Source organism: Pan paniscus, chromosome 4, assembly GCF_029289425.2.
Source record: "Pan paniscus chromosome 4, NHGRI_mPanPan1-v2.0_pri, whole genome shotgun sequence".
Classification (NCBI taxonomy): domain Eukaryota; kingdom Metazoa; phylum Chordata; class Mammalia; order Primates; family Hominidae; genus Pan; species Pan paniscus.
The window spans coordinates 162434668-162452518 of record NC_073253.2 but is presented as its reverse complement, the minus strand read 5'-3'; the positions used below and the strand labels follow the sequence as shown (position 1 = coordinate 162452518).

At 38.0% G+C, this 17851-nt stretch overlaps 1 protein-coding gene across 6 annotated transcripts in view; it reads right to left on the bottom strand.

The window, feature by feature from the left end:
• TENM2 (teneurin transmembrane protein 2) overlaps positions 1-17851 on the bottom strand; it is a 3238122-nt gene that overhangs the window by 972451 nt on the left and 2247820 nt on the right. For all 6 annotated transcript variants that reach the window (XM_063604288.1, XM_063604290.1, XM_055112852.2 and 3 more), the window contains one exon: positions 2501-2800. In XM_063604288.1, the coding sequence (XP_063460358.1) occupies positions 2501-2726 (226 nt within the window). In that variant the 5' untranslated portion in view covers positions 2727-2800. The remainder of the gene's footprint in view (positions 1-2500; positions 2801-17851) is intronic.

Sequence of the window (17851 nt, the reverse complement as noted above, 5' to 3'; positions counted from 1 at the left end):
CTGGCAATTCTTTTCCACCCTGAGCATCTGTAGAGTCATCCAACTGTGTTTGCAAAACTTGGTTGTATGTGAGAAGTGTGTTTGTTTTATGATCAGTGTCTTGGGTTTTAAATAAGAATACTGCAGGAGATGATCCCACTATGATCCTTGTTAATGTACCTCTAGGCTAATAAGTACGGAGATGATCCTGCTCTTTGATTTCATGAATAAGAAAATAAAATGGGAAATGCATGACATTTAAAAAAATTATTGTTATTACTGAGTGTAAAATTTATTTTAACCCTGTCTGTAGTGGCGAAGTTTCAAGTTGAATGTACTGCTTGCCAGATTGTCTCTCCTGTTCCTCCTCTCCTTAAATATGTGCTTATTTACTTCCTGCAGAGTTCAATTTTAGAACCCATCAAAGTAGATCCACTCAGACTCTGACTACATTTTCATGCATAAATTCATAGATGTCTTCAGAAGGAATTGCACTTGCATATGCAAATACCTTCTGATGCTTTTTATTTCTACTTTTGGCCTGCACAGTTTTTAATTCATGCAAACACATTACACAAACAAATATGGGCTCAATAACAACATGCGGCATGTGTGAATTGTTAATTGCAAAGCTATGAGTTTGATATGGCCAAGCAACCTCCATTATTATCAATGGAGGGGAACAAGACTAAACAGGAAGAATAAAGGTATATTTGAAAATAAAATCCCAGTCCTTGGTTTTATTTTATGTAAATATTAATAAAGGAAAAGGTGACAGGCCGATCTACAATTCAACAATCATCTGGAATCTACATCTCAGTGCACAATGATCCAGAAGCCAGGATGCACTTTTAATAAGACTTAGGAAGAAGAGTGAACATTTCAGCACAGAATTATGAGACACAAAAACGTATGCAGGAACAACGTAAATGAGACAAAAACTACAGCAGAAAATGAAAGGCTTTCAACCACGTTGAACGTGCATCACCTTTCAAAATATCTGAGTCTCGTGTTAGTGCAGCTCTGGGAAACAACGGAGAGGTGTCCCAATTTTATTATATTGGAAATGTAAGCTCTCTCTCAGTTAATTAAGCCATGATTCTTCATATTTTTTTTTCCAATTGCCACTACCTGCAATTTGGGGAACGGTGAGGACTTAACAAAGCAAAAACACTTGTTGAAGTTACAGATCAAAGGCATTTGATCCAGAGCAATTTTCAAGCAGCCTCTGCCCCCATTTTCTCATGGAGGAGGATCAGCATGTGTTTCATTTACATGAAGATAACTCAGAAAATAAGAAGGAAGATTAAATAAAAATTGTATCCTGCAAGAGTTATAATGGAAATGGAAACACAATTCTAACAGTTTCTCTGTTGATTTATTTTTTCAATCCTATGTTAAATATAAAAGCTGAAGCTAGGGTAAACCAGGAGTGTATAAAAAGATGTTATCTACAACAACCTCTGGATTGTAGATTTATAAACCATGGGCATAGTGCTAATTAATAACATATATACACACACGCACATTTTGTAATAAATAAAAAATAGTAAAAAGTAGTTTAAGGAAGCTGAGAAACCAGGACTAGCATTCCAAGCTAAGTTATTTCATTAGAAATTAAACCCATTGCAACATTTACTCCCAAGGACATGGAACAAGAAATAAAGAATCAGTGTTATAAAACAAATGAGGCAATAACCTAGCAGAGCAGGGCTTAGCCCTTTGGCGCTGGCAGAGTGACCCTTCCCGAGGCATTCGGTACAGTTTTGTGCGTTTGCTTGTAATTTTGCTGAGCCATCAATGTAAAGCGCACACACGGTGAGGCTGGGACTAGTAAGACATGGAGCTAGAGAGTGAGTTTTGTCACACCACCTCTCAGCACTGCTTTGCTTTATTCTACGTGTTGATGCATTTACAGCAACCCTGGAGAAGTGATAACAGAACTCTTTATAAATATTGGACATGAAGAGAGTGCCAACTGTTAGTGCTTGGGAGAAAAATATTCTCCTCCCAAAAGAAATCAAAACAGTATAAGAAAAGGAAAATTAAGACTTGGGGAAAGTAGGAGGGATAATTACATCAGTGGAACTGGAAAATAACATACATGTGGCCACCCATGCTCTGAAACACAAAAAGAGAAACGTATAACTCAGAATTAACATCATATTTTAGTAGAGGGAAAAGGGTGTATTATTATACACTATTTCAAAGATGTTTTAACCAAGATACACCATTTGTTCAAGGAGAATCTAAGTGAGAAACCCAATGGGAAAAGGAATAGAAATTTGAGGCTTGTAAGTGGACTGTGAGGAGAATAGTTTTGAGAAACCACATATAATCTTAGGTTTCTCAGGATAGAGATTCACCATGGTGTTAGGAATGTTCTTTATGGAACCAAGGGTCTGCTGTAGGGTACATCTGTCAAAAACCACCATGCTGGATCTCCAAAAGCAGCCATCAACCATGTAAATCAAGTAAGTTAGACAGTTGAGAGCAAATCAGCAGGGGAAACCCTACAAACCTTGTCTAGGAAACTCATCTGACTCCCGGTGGACGAGGTCTGTGACTCGGTTTCCATAGTGCATCCTGCTGTCATGGTCATAGGCCTTCAGAGTCTCACTGGAGCTGTAGGATTTCTGTGTGGGCACGCGGCAGTCCTCACTGTCCAGAGAGGAGCTTGTGTAGCGACACTCTTTGCCACAGCGTCCTCTGGTCAAAGAGCGGTGTCGCCGGTCCTTTACATCCATTACTCCAGATATGGCAGAATGCTGATGTTTTCAGAAAAGTCAGGCCTGAGTTTTGGCACTTGTCACTTTGCCACCTGAAAACATAGAAGAAAAAACCCAAGACTGTGATTACAAGAAATGCTGCCTTCAGTTCTGATTCATGCTCTGACTCAGACGAAAACATGAACATGCAGCCTTGGTCAGCCCTGCACAATTTCTTTTGCAAAAGTTTAATGTAAACTAAACAATCAGCCTAAATAGAAGAACTCGATACAGTAAATTAATTTTCTTGCTGTTTAATTTAATAGATTTGGAAAAAAATAGTAACAACAAATACTCATCTTTAGATTTTTTTGTATGTACAGATGACATGATCAGTCTGTCACTCTAATGCAAGATCTTACTATGAAGCAATTCAAAGCCAAATTGATCTTATCCTTCTTTAATTACATTCTCTCTATGCTATAGAAGGCTTGGGTAGAAAACAAATACCACCCCCCCCAAAAGAAAAAATAAACAAAAGGCAAAGAAAGGTGCAGCAGCAGATTTGAGCATAAGGCATAAATATGTGCTATTAATACTTTGTAGTGATACCAAGTCACATTCAACTAACATAACATTTCCTAGCTTTGTCTGGAGAATAAGAATAAAAGTTGTTCTCGACATGCAAACAATCTTTCTCCAATTTCTTCAACGAGCTTTTGGCAAACTCCCAGTTTTTGCTCCCTTGCAGATCTGTGTCTTGGACACACCTGGTTACTTCTTCTGCCTAGTCACCCACCAACATGATAACTGCTGACAGGCAGTCTTACTGGCACAGCCACCTGATAATCACCCCAAGCCATTCTGTCACCTTCATTGCTGGGATACCCACTATAGAACAGAAAAAAAAAATGAGGAAGATTACCAAGTACAGTAGGAAAGCTGAAGGGAAGGAACCTCTCTAACATATGAACTGGCAACCAGGGAGCCCCACAGTCTGGCATTTGACACCCTCAGACTGGAAGTGTATGCCAAACATCACTCAGAAAACACTCGCCTTCTGCTTAGCAAATATGACCAAAATGCTTAGGCGCCTCCAAGTTCCAAATCATAGGCTCTTATTGATTTCATTTGCCATGCAAAATAGCATAGACCACAGGGCCAGGACCTGGACAGAATGGACAAATACGAATTTTAATTAAAATGGAAAATGCAACCCAGAGCCAGAGCAATGATTTTTCTCCAGGCTACTGTTGCTCACTGACTCCTCAATATGTCAGGAAATACTTGGGGAGCAGATCTATAGTTTTGAACCCCTCTGCTCTTCCTTGGCTATTTTACCACACTATAATAAGATAGCTATGCACAGCCATGTGGATGACATTTGCCTGCAGACACCAGAAGCCAAGTAGCCCCTCCCTTGTTTTTTCACACCAGGAGTTCTTCTAGATCTCAGGGACCCCCTCCCCCAATCTATGCTATGTGTACACTTTATCAAATATTGCCTGTAATTGTGGACAATTTTGTTTGACAATTGGCAATGAAAAAGAGGGTACGATTGGCTGGGCGCGGTGGCTCATGTCTGTAACTTTGGGAGGCCGAGGTGGGTGGATTGAGGTTAGGAGTTCAAGACTAGCCTGGCCAACATAGTGAAACCCCGTCTCTACTGAAAATACAAAAAAAAGTTAGCTGGGCCTGGTGACGGGCACCTATAATCACAGCTACTTGGGAGGCTGAGGCAGGAGAATTGTTGGAACCCAGGAGGCAGAGGTTGCAGTGAGCTGAGATCTGCCATTGCACTCCAGCCTGGACAACAAGTGTGAAACTCCATCTCAAAAAAAAAAAGAAAAAGAGGGTACGAATATTATGATCTTCAAGCACAGACTTGGTGCTGCCTCAGTTGCTCATAAGAAAGTACAAGCAGTAGCTAGCTTGCTGGACTCTGGAGTCTCTCACTCAGCAAGTTCAGAAGTGCCTTTGAGAGTCATGACCCCAGGACCTGCTTAGAGGACATTAAGTAGTGTTTTTGCATGTCAGTTTTTGCTGTGGCATAGCCAGTTCAAGTGTCTCCACATTAAGGCAATTACTAGATGCCCAAATCCCCTTCCCTAACTTCTAACATGCAGTTTCAACATTTTGGAATCTGTAGGTTATTTAAGAGCATGGCCATTGAAGTCTTAATTGGATGCCAGTCCTACCATGACCACTGGTGAGGCAGAGTCCTTGTCAAAATTATTCCTAGTCTTTTGAACTCAGTTTCTCAATCAGTTGAAATAGAAAATAATAGTATCTACTTCACAGAGTGTTTGTAGAAAATAATAGTATCTACTCCACAGAGTTTTTGTAAAAATTAAAATATACATGGTGGTAAAATTCCTAATATACTATCTAACACATCATAGGGGCTCAATTAAAATTAGTTTTTATTCTCCTCTGAATGATTTTAAAAATGTTTTTTTCTTAGCTAAGGAGTTACAGACTTGCATAAGACAGAGGAGGAAGATGATGATATAAATCCCTGAAACTCACAGTTCTAATAATAAATCCTAATTCTTAAGCTAGGCTCCAATAAAGGAAGACTTTCAGCATCTACTAAAAGAATATAAGACTGTGTACCAACACTGAGGAGCCACAGGTGGTTTTATGGGGAGTTGAGTATTTTGAGTCAATTTGATGATTTTCTTCTCTCTTGCTTCACTGTTAGTTTTTAATTTCAATATCTTCAGTGTTCCTGACTCATGAAATCCTATCTTCTCTAATTTGCATTGTGCTTGGGAAAGTAGACTGACTTTCTACATATGTGTATGTATGCGTGTGTGTGCTTTTATTTTATTTTTTAAATCATGCTCAGAGTGGGAGCTTAAAGGCTTATAACTTTTTTTTTTCTTTTTTTTTTTTTTTTTTTTTTTTTTTGAGAGGGAGTTTTGCTCTTGCTGCCCAGGTTGGAGTGTGCAGAGGCGTGATCTCAGCTCACTGCATCCTCTGCCTCCCGGATTCAAGCGATTCTCCTGCCTCAGCCTCCCAAGTAGCTGGGATTACAGGTACCCACCACCACACTTGGCTAATTTCTTGTATTTTCAGTAGAGACGGGGTTTCACCACGTTGGCCAGGCTGGTCTTGAACTCCTGACCTCAGGTGATCTGCTCGCCTCGGCCTCCCAAAGTGCTGGGATTACAGGCGTGAGCCACTGTGCCCGGCTGCAAGGCTTATAACCTATTAATAAAGTTCAAGAACTTTAGTGTTTGGACATTTTGACATCTAATGTGGTTGCTCAGAGATCTTTTCCTGATAAATTTCTCTTTCTTGGCTCTGCCCTTGATAGCTAAGTTTGTCAGCAATATCACCTCTGGATAAATGATGGAAAATTATATATAATGAGGTAAAAATTCACAAATCTCAGTCAGAGAAACTAAATTTCTTAAGGAGCTAGGCAGAGCTCACAGACTGTTGGCAAATAGATATTTTGCATTTTGCCTGCCTGTTACTTAAAAACTGATTGTCAGCCTGGTGCGGTGGCTCACGTCTATAATCCCAACACTTTGGGAGGTCAAGGAGGGTGGATAACGAGGTTAGGGGTTCAAGACCAGCCTGGCTAAGATGATGAAATCCCGTCTCTGCTAAAAATACAAAAAAAAAAAAAAAAAAAAAATAGCCAGGCGTGGTGGCAGGTGCCTGTAATCCCAGCTACTCAAGATGCTGAGGAAGAGAATTGCTTGAACCCGGAAAGCAGAGGTGGCAGTGAGCCAGGATCGTACCACTGCACTCCAGCCTGGGCAACAGAGTGAGACTCCATCTCAAAAAAAAAAAATTGATTGTCAGTATTAAAAGACAAAATGGAAGAATTATATATGAAAATCTGGATTCTTATCTTTAAAAATCAGGCAGACTATAAATGTCTGCTTCCAGAAAGATGGAATAGACATACTTTTCCCTATTTTCCCTACAAGGTACAGCTAAAAGCCCTGAACATTATATATAAAACACGTAAGATTATGAAAAGTAGAAAGAAGAGAAGAACAATAAGGGGCCTCAGGACCCAAGGAACAACAGTGGTGAGTTCCCGGGGGGTTTTTTTTGCCATATATATGGCAAAAAGAAATTAGATAGATGATAGATAGATAGATAGATAGATAGATAGATAGATAGATAGATAATAGATAGATAGATAGATAGACAGACAGACAGACAGACAAATAGACAGACAGATAGATATAGATATCCCAGACATGGAGCTGGCAACCCAGAGATCTCCATGGGCACAGACAACAAAAGTGAGCCTCCTATATAGCCAAAGGACTATGAAAAGGGGCAGGCTCACAAGAAAGAAAATGTTGAGACAATGACTACCCTACTCCAGCCACACACCATGGAAACCAACTGTGGCCCCACCCCAATCTTCACAAGCAAAGACCAAGTGGAAAGCTTGCCCTTCCATGAAAATGAGGCTGCAAGTAGACACCAACCTCAACAACAGTACAGGAGAGCCAGGACTTTCAGCCCCTTCCAGGAAATAGTGAAGCTCTCCTCTTCACAGGGTGCTGTCGTCCACCCCCACTGAGCATAAACAAGGCACTCCTCCCCTTCTCCACTGGAGTGGTGTGGAAGAATGTTTAGGAGAGTCAGAACTTTTCACCATCCTTCTGTGGTGAGTCCTCTTGCCCCCTATGGTGTCAGCAGATGCCATGTAGTGCAGTGCTGAAGCATTCCTACTCCTACCACCCAGAGAGGTATCGCTGCGTGTCTCATGGGGAGCCAGAACTTCCATTCCTCTACCCCCTGGGTTGGCTTCCCCCTTGGCGTCTGAGAAGAAACTCCCTGCCTTTGAATGTTGACAGAAGCTGAGCAGGGAATTTGGCAGTAATGAGGTAGGTTCCTCCTTCCTCTGTCAACAGCAATGTCAGAGAAAATCAGCTAAAATAGAAGGTTTAAGTAAGAGCCAGAGTCTCATAACATGATATCCCAAATGTCCAGGTTTCAATAAAAAATCACTTGTCATACCAAAATCCAGGAAGTTCTTAAGCTGAAAGGAAAAACGCATTCAATAGATGCCAACGCTGAGATGACAAAGATGTCAGCATTGTCTGATATAAGCAGCCATCATGAAATTGCTTCAGTGGACAATTATGGGCACACTTGAAACAAATGGAAAACAGAAAGTCTCATCAAAGAAATAGAAATTCTCAGGAACCAAATAGAAGATGTGAAGAAGACCCCAGTGAAAATTTCAGAACTGAAATATACAATAACCCAAAACAAAACAAAACTCTTGATAGATGGTAGATTGACTTAACAGCAAAGAGGAGGCAAAAAGACAAGAATGAGAGAACTTGCAAATAATCAGTAGAAATTACCCCAATATATACAACAGAAGAAGGAAGGAAGGAAGGAAGGAAGGAAGGAAGGAAGGAAGGAGAAATTACCCCGATATATACAACAGAAGAAAGAAGGAAGGAAGGAAGGAAGGAAGGAAGGAAGGAAGGAAGGAAGGAAGGAAGGAAGGAAGGAAGGAAAGAAAGGAAGGAAGGAAAGAAAGAAAAAGAAAGAAAGAAAGGAAGAAGGGAAGAAGGGAAGGAAGAAAGATAGAAAGAAAGAAACTAACTAACTAACTTAGGGACCTGTAGGGTGATGATAAAATACCTAATGTTCATGTCATCAGAGTCCCAGGAGGAGAAAGAAGGAGGGGCTGGAAAAGCGCGGAAAATGTAGCTGAATATATCCCAACTTTGCAAAAGGCATAAAATACCTATTCAAAAAGCTGAGTGAGTCCCATGCAGGACAAATCCAATTGCATCCATAGTCAAACTTCTGAAAACTAAAGGCAGTGAAAAAATAATGAAAGGGTGAGAAAAAACAATACAACTGATCTATAGGGGCAAATGATCTGAATGAAAGTGGACTTATTATCAGAAACCATGGAGGTCATTAGAAAGTAGCAAACATTTTTCAAGTACTGAAATAAAAGAATCTTCAAACTAGAATCCTACATCCAATGAAAATATCCTTCTGGAATGAAATAAAGTTCAAGAAATTATCAGATGGAGGACAATTAAGAGACTTGGTCACCAGTAGAACTATTTTTAAAAATAGCTAAAGAGTTAGTTCTCTAAATAGAAAGGAAACCATAAAAGGAGGAATCTTGGAACACCAAGAGTTAGCGAGAATGTGGAAAGCAAAAATATGAGCAAATGTAATAAACTTTCTCCTTTTGAGTTTTTAAGAATTTTTTGATAGTTGAAGCAAAAATTAAAACACTCTGGGATATGATTCTAAACGTATGTAGAGAATATATTTAATAAGTTATATTATAAATAGGGGAGGGTCAGAGAATGTAAAGGAAGGGAAGGCTTCCACACTTTATTCAAACTAGTAAAATGATGAAAGGAGTAGACTGTGATAAGATACGTACGTACAATGCAGCAACTACAAAAGCTATACAAAGAGATGTACTCAAAATTACTACAGGTAAGTAAAACTGGAGCCCTATAAACCGTTCAGTAACCCCTAAGGAAGTAGGAAAAATAAAACAGAGATACGAAAAGTGCAGAGAATGTGAGAACAAAAAGAAAATTAAAAATAAAAGGGCAAACTTAAGCCCTAAAATAGCAATGCTTTTTTAAATGTAAATGGTCTTAATATATTGATTAAAAGACAAAGACTGGCAAAGTGAATTAAAAACATGACTCATCTCTATGGTGTCAATAAGAAAGTTATTTTATTTCATTTTATTTTTTGACAAGGTCTCATTCTATCACCCAGGCTGGAGTGCAGTGGCACAATCACAACTCACTGCAGCCTCAACTTCCCAGACACAAGCGATCTCCCTGTCTTAACTTCCTGAATAGCTGGGACTACAAGCGTGTGCCACCATGCCTGGATAATTTGTGTATTTTTTATGGAGATGGAATTTTGCCATGTTGCCAAGGCTAGTCTTGAACTCCTGGGCCCAAGAGACCTACCCACCTCAGCCTCCCAAAGTGCTGGGATTACAGGCATGAGCCACCGTGCTCCACCAAGAAAGTCATTTTATATATAACAATCCAGGCACATTGAAAACAAAACAAAACAAAACAAAAAAGGTATCATGCAAACATCAATCAAAAGAAAGGAGGAATGACTATACTAATATTGGATAAAGTGAACCTTACAGGCAAAGAAATTACCAGAGACAGAAAGGAGCATTATAAAAGGGCAAATCTTCCAAGAGGACATGGCAATTCTAAATATGTATGACCCCAAAAAACATATCTGCAAAATATGTGAAACAAAAAAATGATATAACTGAAAAAAATTTTAATGCACAATTGTATTTGAGTTTTCAACACCCAGGTCTTCAAAATTAATAGAATATTTAAGTGGAAAAATCAGGAAGGATGTAGAAGATCCCAACAACACCATAAGCCAACAAGATAAATCAGCGTTTACAGAATTCTCCTCCCAACAACAACAGGTTATAAATCTTTCTCAAGTGGCCATGGAGTGTATATCAATATAAAACCATATCTTGGATCATAAAACATACCTCAAAAATTTTTAAAGAATTGAAATCATACAGAGTATGTTCCCTGACAACAATGGAATAAAACTAGAATCAGTAATAGAAAATAAGAAGAAAATCTCCACACACTTGAAAAGTAAACGACACTCTTCTAAATAATCCATGGGTGAAAGAAATTCTAAAGGAAAAAATCAAAATATACATTAAAGTGAATAAAAATGAAACTACAATATCAGTATTTGCAGGATACAGTTAAAGCGGTGATGAAAGGGAAGGTTATAGAAGTAAATGCATACACTGGACAACAGAAAAAGCCTCAAATCAATAATATAAGCTCCCATTTCAAAAACAATGAAAAAATAAGAAGAAAAAGACATACTCAAAAAAGGGGAGGGAATAATAAGCATAAGACCCAAATCAATGAAACTGAAAACAGAAAAACAACAGAGAAAAACAATTAAAAAGTTGTTTCCTTGAAAAGATCAATAAGAATGACAAACCTCTAGGAAGGCTGACAAAGAAAAAATGGAAGACACAAATTATCCACATCAGGAATAAAACAGGAAGTATCATTACAGGCCCTGAAGACATGAACAAGATAATTAGAGAATATAGCTGGCCCACCATATCCATGGGTTTTGCCACATCAGATTCAATCAGCCTCATATTCCACCAACTGTGGATCAAAAATATTTGGGAAAAATAAAAAATAACCATACAACAATAAAAAAACATACAAATAAAAATCAATACAGTATAATAAAACTGTACATAGCATTTACATTGTGTTAGGTATTATAAGTAATCTAGAGATGATTTAAAGCATACAGAAAGATGTGCATAGGTTATACGCAAATCTACCATTTCATATAAGAGACTTGAGTATTTGTGGATTTCAGTATCTGTGGGACATCCCAGAACCAATCCCCCGTGGATGCTGAGAGGTAATTGTACTACAAACAGATCTATACACAATATAACTTTGACAAATGGACTAACTTCTCAAAAAACTCAAATATTTCATATGACAACTCATCTCATATGAAATATTAAATAGATCATTTGAATGACTTTATAGTTATTAATGAAATTGAATTTATAATGTCACAACTCTCTCAGATACACACACACACACACACACACACACAATGAACAGGCTCAGCTGGTTTCACTGGTGAATTCTACCAAATGTTTAAAAAGGAATTGACACCAGTTCTACAACATCTCTTCCAGGAAATTGGAAGGGGATCATTTTCCAATTATTTTATGAAGCTACTTATTACCCTCATGACTAAATAAGACAAAGATAGTACAAAAAGAAAGAGCAAAAGAAAGAAAGAAAAGAAAGCTAAAGACCAATATTCCCTTGGTATATAGATGCAAAAAATCCTTACGATAGCAAATAAAAAATCAGTAATATATAAACACAATTACGCACCATGAACAAAAGAGATTTATTCTGAGGATGCAAGACTCAGAATTCAATGTTTTAAAGGCAATGAATGTAATTCATTGTATTAAAAGGCTAAAAAAATTCTAGTCACAGTATCTCCCCTGAGAATTCAAAGAGATAATGATGTCTGCTCTCACCAGTCTTGTTCAACATGGTGCTGGAACTTCTAGATGGTGCAACAACACAAGAAAGGAAAGTAAGAAGCATATAGATCAGAAAGAAATACATAAAACTTGCCCTGTTTACAGATGACATGATTGCATCTGCAGAAAAATCTCAAGGAATCTACAAGAAAACTCCTAGAAACTAATATAAGCAAGTTCCTCGAAGTCATAGGATATAAGATAAAAATGTAAAAATCAATTGCATTTCAATACACTAGCAATGAACACATGGGCACTGGAAATCAAAACACAAACCATTTAGAATCACTAACAAAATGAAATACTTAGATACAAAGCTATCAAAACATGTATAGAAATTATGTGGTGCAAACTACACAACATTGATGAAAGAAATTATAGAAGATCTAAATAAATGGAGAGACATATTGTGTCATGGATTGAAGGACTCAACAGAATTAAAATATCAATTCTCCCCAAATTGTTATACAGATTGAATGAAATTCCTATGAAATCTTAGCAAAATTTTTTGTAGATATAGATAAGTTTGTTTAACAGTATATATAGAAAGGCACAAGAACTGGAATAGCTAAAACAATTATTTAAAAAAGAAGAAAGTGGGAGGAATGAATCTATCCAATCTTAAGACTTATAGAGCCACAGGAATCAATACTGTGTGGTGTTGGTGGAGAAACAGACACACATATTAATGGATACAATAGAGAACCCAGGTACATACCCACACAGCTATGTCCAACTGATTTTTAAGAAAGGTGCAAAAGCAATTCAATGGAGGTAAGACAGCATTTTCAACAAAGGGTATTGGAGCAATTGAACACCCACAGGGAAAAAGAAACAAACAACAAAAAACTCCTTAATTTAGTTTAAATAAATATATGTGTGTATATATATATTTATATGTATATATATTCTTCTGACACGGTAAATGACCCTGTTAAAAGTATTAAAGGACAATCTACAGACAGGAATGTGTGTACAAACCATATATCTGAGAAAGGATAAATACTGAGAATATATAAATATTTCTCAAAACTCAACTGTAAAACAATTCTAAACAATACAATTAGAATATTGGCAAAAGACATGGAGTCATATTTCACTGAATAGGATATACAAATGGCAGATAAACATATGAAAACATGTTCATCATTAGCCATGAAAAATATAGATAATTCCACAATGACACATTACTACAAACCTATTATAATAGCTACTTTTTTTTTTTAAAATGACAAAACTAATTGCCAGCAAGGATGAGAAAAAACTGGATCACTCATGCAGTGACTCTGGAAGGCAGTTGGCCAGTTTCTTAAAAAAAAAAAAAAAAAAGAAAGAAAGAAAGAAAAGAAAAATTAAATGTGTAACTGCCATACAACCTAGTAACTGTACTACTGGGCGTTGATCGCAGAGAAATGAAAACTTATGTTCATGCAAAAACCTGTACCCAATATTTATAGCAAAACATTCACTCATTAGCCCCAAACTGGAAACAACCCAAGTGTTCTTCAATGGGTGACTAGTTAAACAAACTATGGTATACCCATGCCATGAAATACTGCTTAGCAGTGAAAAGGAATGCACTAGAGATACACAGAACAATCAGTATGAATCATCAGAGAATAATCCTGAGTGAAAAAAGCAATCCTAAAGATTACATTTTGATGGCATGGCTCCACTTACATAACATTCTGGAAATCACAAAATTATAGAACTAGAGGACAGGTTTGGTGGCTGTCAGGGTTAAGAAGGGTATGATGGTGTGTAAGAAGTCAGTATAGCTATAAATGGGCAACATGTGGAATCAACTTTGTGATGGAAATGTTTTGGATCTTGGCTGTATCAGTGTCAATCTCTTCATTGTGACATTGTTCTACACTGTGCAAGATGTTGCTATTGGTGGAAATTGACTAAAGGGATGCATCTTTAGTCATTGCCCATTGGATATCTCTGTATTAGTTCCTTCTGGCTGCATACGATTTGACAGTTGTAGCAAAGTACAAAGCCTACTTTAAAAAAATCCCACAATGCCACATACCTGGCCTCAAATTCCATCATGAAAATAAATACCTATTTGGAAGGTCATTTACAATTTTAAACTGGGTACACATACACCCCTTTTTAAAAATTATTACTGTCATTATTTTACCACCTCTTTCAATTGTATAGCCAGGCTTCTTTATGTATTTGAACCCTCTGCTTGGACAACATAGTCTTTATATTTGTGAGTTTTGGTATAAAGGAAAAAGAAACACTTTTGCGGCTCCTAGAAAGGATCACAAAAAGCTAGTTACAATATAAGCAACCACATTTGCCAACATATTTTTTAAGACAATTCTAAAGTAATAAGATACTACTCTTAATCCTAATACAGTTGAATAGCCATCTTTTAATAAATGTATTTATTGCTTATGATGAGTAAGCACTGTCAGCATAGTTGTCCTTGAAAGTTAAGGTCAACAATTCATGTGGGGAAATGCAAGTTTAGAGACTGCTTTTAAAAAGTAATTAAAATTGCCTTGAAGCAGTAGGAAAGATGGTAACCAAAATTATAAATCTTTTCCCCAAGCCTCCACCTTTTCTGCCACTGACAAATGGCAATCACCGGATGGCAATACCTCTGCCAGCTCGTTACTGCTATGCTGGGGCTTTATTCTGTTACATTCCACATTTCCTTCCTTGAAGAGTGTTCACACTGCTTTCTTCATCAGTTGCCTAAGTGGGGTCCATCACTTTAGCAAAACAGACTACAGCGATCTTGCCTGCAAGCCTTTGTCTAATTAACTAATCCTATGAGCTGTAACACTGTTCACGATTAACTTCTCAGAATATCCTACTACTTAGGGGGGCTGACTTGTTAATCACTGACAGCCCATTTGAGATGTGTGTGTGAGAGTGTGTGTGTGTGTGCTATTGTATATATGAGTGTACCTGTGTACCTGTTTGTGTTTGTGTATGTGTGTGTAAATGGATGCAATAAGGATGCACAGGTGAATTTTAGGTGCATCCAATGGAAATTCATGCTTTCCCTGTCAGAACAAATACTACAGAGAGTTGTTTAAATGTGTATCTCTCGCATCATTGGTCTTTGATCACACCCCAGGCATTGTTTCATTGTGCTTAAATATTTGTGTCTTCTCAAATGACTGTGCACCTTTAGGATGTATGGTACCAGGAAAGCCAGCCATTTCCAAATGCCCGTGTGAATTGAGAGGCAATCTGTTAAATCTAAGTGGGGATGGATGTGACCACCTTTCTTCCCTCACTTAAAAATTATGACAAGTAATTGAAGAAGATAGTCTAGAAGGTAGTAGGGGAAAGGGTTAGTACACGTGAATCAAACTTTCTTATTTCTTAATTTGAGCTAATGTTAAAGGTATTCTATAATTCTAATAAAAAGTTTTATTGGATGAGCATGTTTATAGTCAAAAATACATATTTTAAAAGCTCAATCAGAAAACTGTTGTACAAAACCTGTCCTCCTTCTGATAACACGTTAATTGAATTGCCAACCTGTTTCTTAAATATTGCAGGTGACATGCTTTTCTGTTTAAGAAAATGTAACGGATAATGCGCGGTGCCTTTATCCTTTATTCCTCTGTTTTGCCTGTTTCCCAAAAGCAGAAATACTAAGACAACCCGAAAACAGTGCATCCCATTCTTGTGTGTTAGAACTTTTGCATAAAAGTGGTTCATTTAAAAATATTTAAAGTACCAATTGGAATGTCATGCAGAGCCTTACACAAAAGAAAGAGAGAGAAGCTGAGATAGGGGATGAAGCTGGAGTCCGTCTGCCTCCTTCCATGCCCAAGAAGGGCCTGATGGACACAGTGTGAAAACTGGTACTCTAAGATTTCCAGTCTCCTCTTAGACACACTTAAGGGTAATTCTAAGCATAGATACACTCCAAAATATTTACAGACAGAATATTCCTGTGACCGCTGGGTAGACCAAGGAAAATCTGGTTTAAAATCTACAAAAGTGGGAGATAGTGGCCTAGTAATTTAATGCAATAGTAAATAAGAGGTCAAAGGAAATTCGCTTCCTGTTCCCTTGTGCCATTATACTGACATGTCTGGGGATAAAAAGCCAACTCTGGTTAATGTCCAGAGCAAGAAAGAATAAGCAAATTCACAACTGTGTTTTGCTCTCTAGCTTCAGAGCTACATGTTCCTGCCTTTTAGAATCTGTTAAGGTCCCTGGAGCCATTTGCACAGGAAATGGTGAGAGCAGAGCCAGGATCCGCTGTCTATGAATTTTATGAATTGTGAAATGAAAAACATTTTTTACATACTAGCAGTCCAAATCAACAAAAGCCACAAAGGGATAACACGTACCTTATAAATCTAGATATTTGCCATGATAGTGCAAGCTTATGTGTTCGTGTGTATTCTTACTTGAATAGCAATGAAAAGGCAAATATCTATATCAGATTGGTAGTTCGTCTAATTCCATGCCTTTTTTCCCCCTCTCCAGTCCAAACTGCTTAACATTCAAGAAAGCCAGCATGGTTACACCTCCTGCAAGAATTTCAATACGAAATGTGGAGGTTTACTGAAGCCTTTTCCTCTTCAGCTCCACCTTCCCCACATGCAGACCCATCAGCTCTCCTCCCATTTTCCTATGTGCCTCCTGAGATCAGAAGCTGAACAGATGGCTGTACCTTAGGCACTGGCTAAGTTACCATAACCGGAAAAACAGTCCCTCCCCACTCCTCCTCACCATGCAGAGCTTTCGGAGAGGCAGCAGAGAAAGCCCATGAGCCTGCAGCCTCAAAACCTAATGAAGAAAAAGATTGAACACCCTCTTCCCATTCCATTGAATGTGCCCCTCTCTGTAAATGAGATTGAAAGCCACACTAGACAATCACAGTGTGCAGAGGATGCAACATCAAAGTCAAAATCATCGTCAAGTCAAGCTCCCACTTTCATGAATGCCTGCCAGTCACCAGGCCTTGAGTTAGGCTCCTAAAGTAAGTTATCACTAATTGAACCATCCTGCAACACAGATATTCTTAGCTGTGTTTTAGAGATGGGAAAATGTAAATTCTGAGAGGTTAAGTGAGTTGTTAATTCCAGACGCCTAAAAAGTGCTCACATCAAGATTGGGACTGATAGCTGCCTAACTCCAAGGCCTGCCTTCATTACAAAGAGAAACGACAGAGAAAACGGCAGTCTTAGAGCATTCTCCCCTGCCCTTTGGCCATTGGATTTGTAATTGTCCAAGAACCTAGTTCCTTCAATCCAATGCAGTTGCCTCAGGAAGTTACTAGCCACATCACAATCCTGATGTGGGACCATCTACATCAAGGGTAAGGGCACCATCCAATCAAGGAACCAGTATATTCGAGTGCCTCTAAGATAGCATGAACACTGGATACAGGAGAGAGAGATCATGATGAAGAGTCAAAGAAGAATTGAGGGAAATAGGCCTCAGTTTCCACTTCTGGAAAGTGGGGATAATATACCTACCTTGAAGGCATTATGAGGATGCCAAACAGGTATGTGTGAATCTCCTAATAATAGATGCTCAATTGGTGACGGACTTTACCATCACCACCACCACCACCACCACTAATGTCAATTATTACTACTACCATCTGGCCATGAACAATAACAGTAGTGGTTACTTCGTGATCCTTAAAGTGCAAGTTAAGTACCAGTATTCTAAATGACATGTTAGGTTGCTGTATTTCTGAGCTCTAAAGAGTTAGCAGCGTGGCACTTTCTTAGCATAGAAACACAAATATTAATAACCCATTTGATATTCTACTTTTGCTGCATGAAACAGTTCCACTTAACACTGAAAATCTGAAACTGAGGTGTTCTAACTACATCACTCATTCTTAAATTAGATGCACTTGGCCTGTATTGTAAATAGACCATATTGGGTTCATCACAGAAATGATAACATATATGATAAGGAGAAATGACATGAAAAAGATGAGTTGTTTATAACTATCTCACTACTTGTTCAGGTATCTCACTACCTGATCCTAGTAACTGGGAATTCTGTTGTTTCTTATACCTAAACAATGGATGTGGAGATACAGAAGTTGAAGAACTGGGATGGTTCT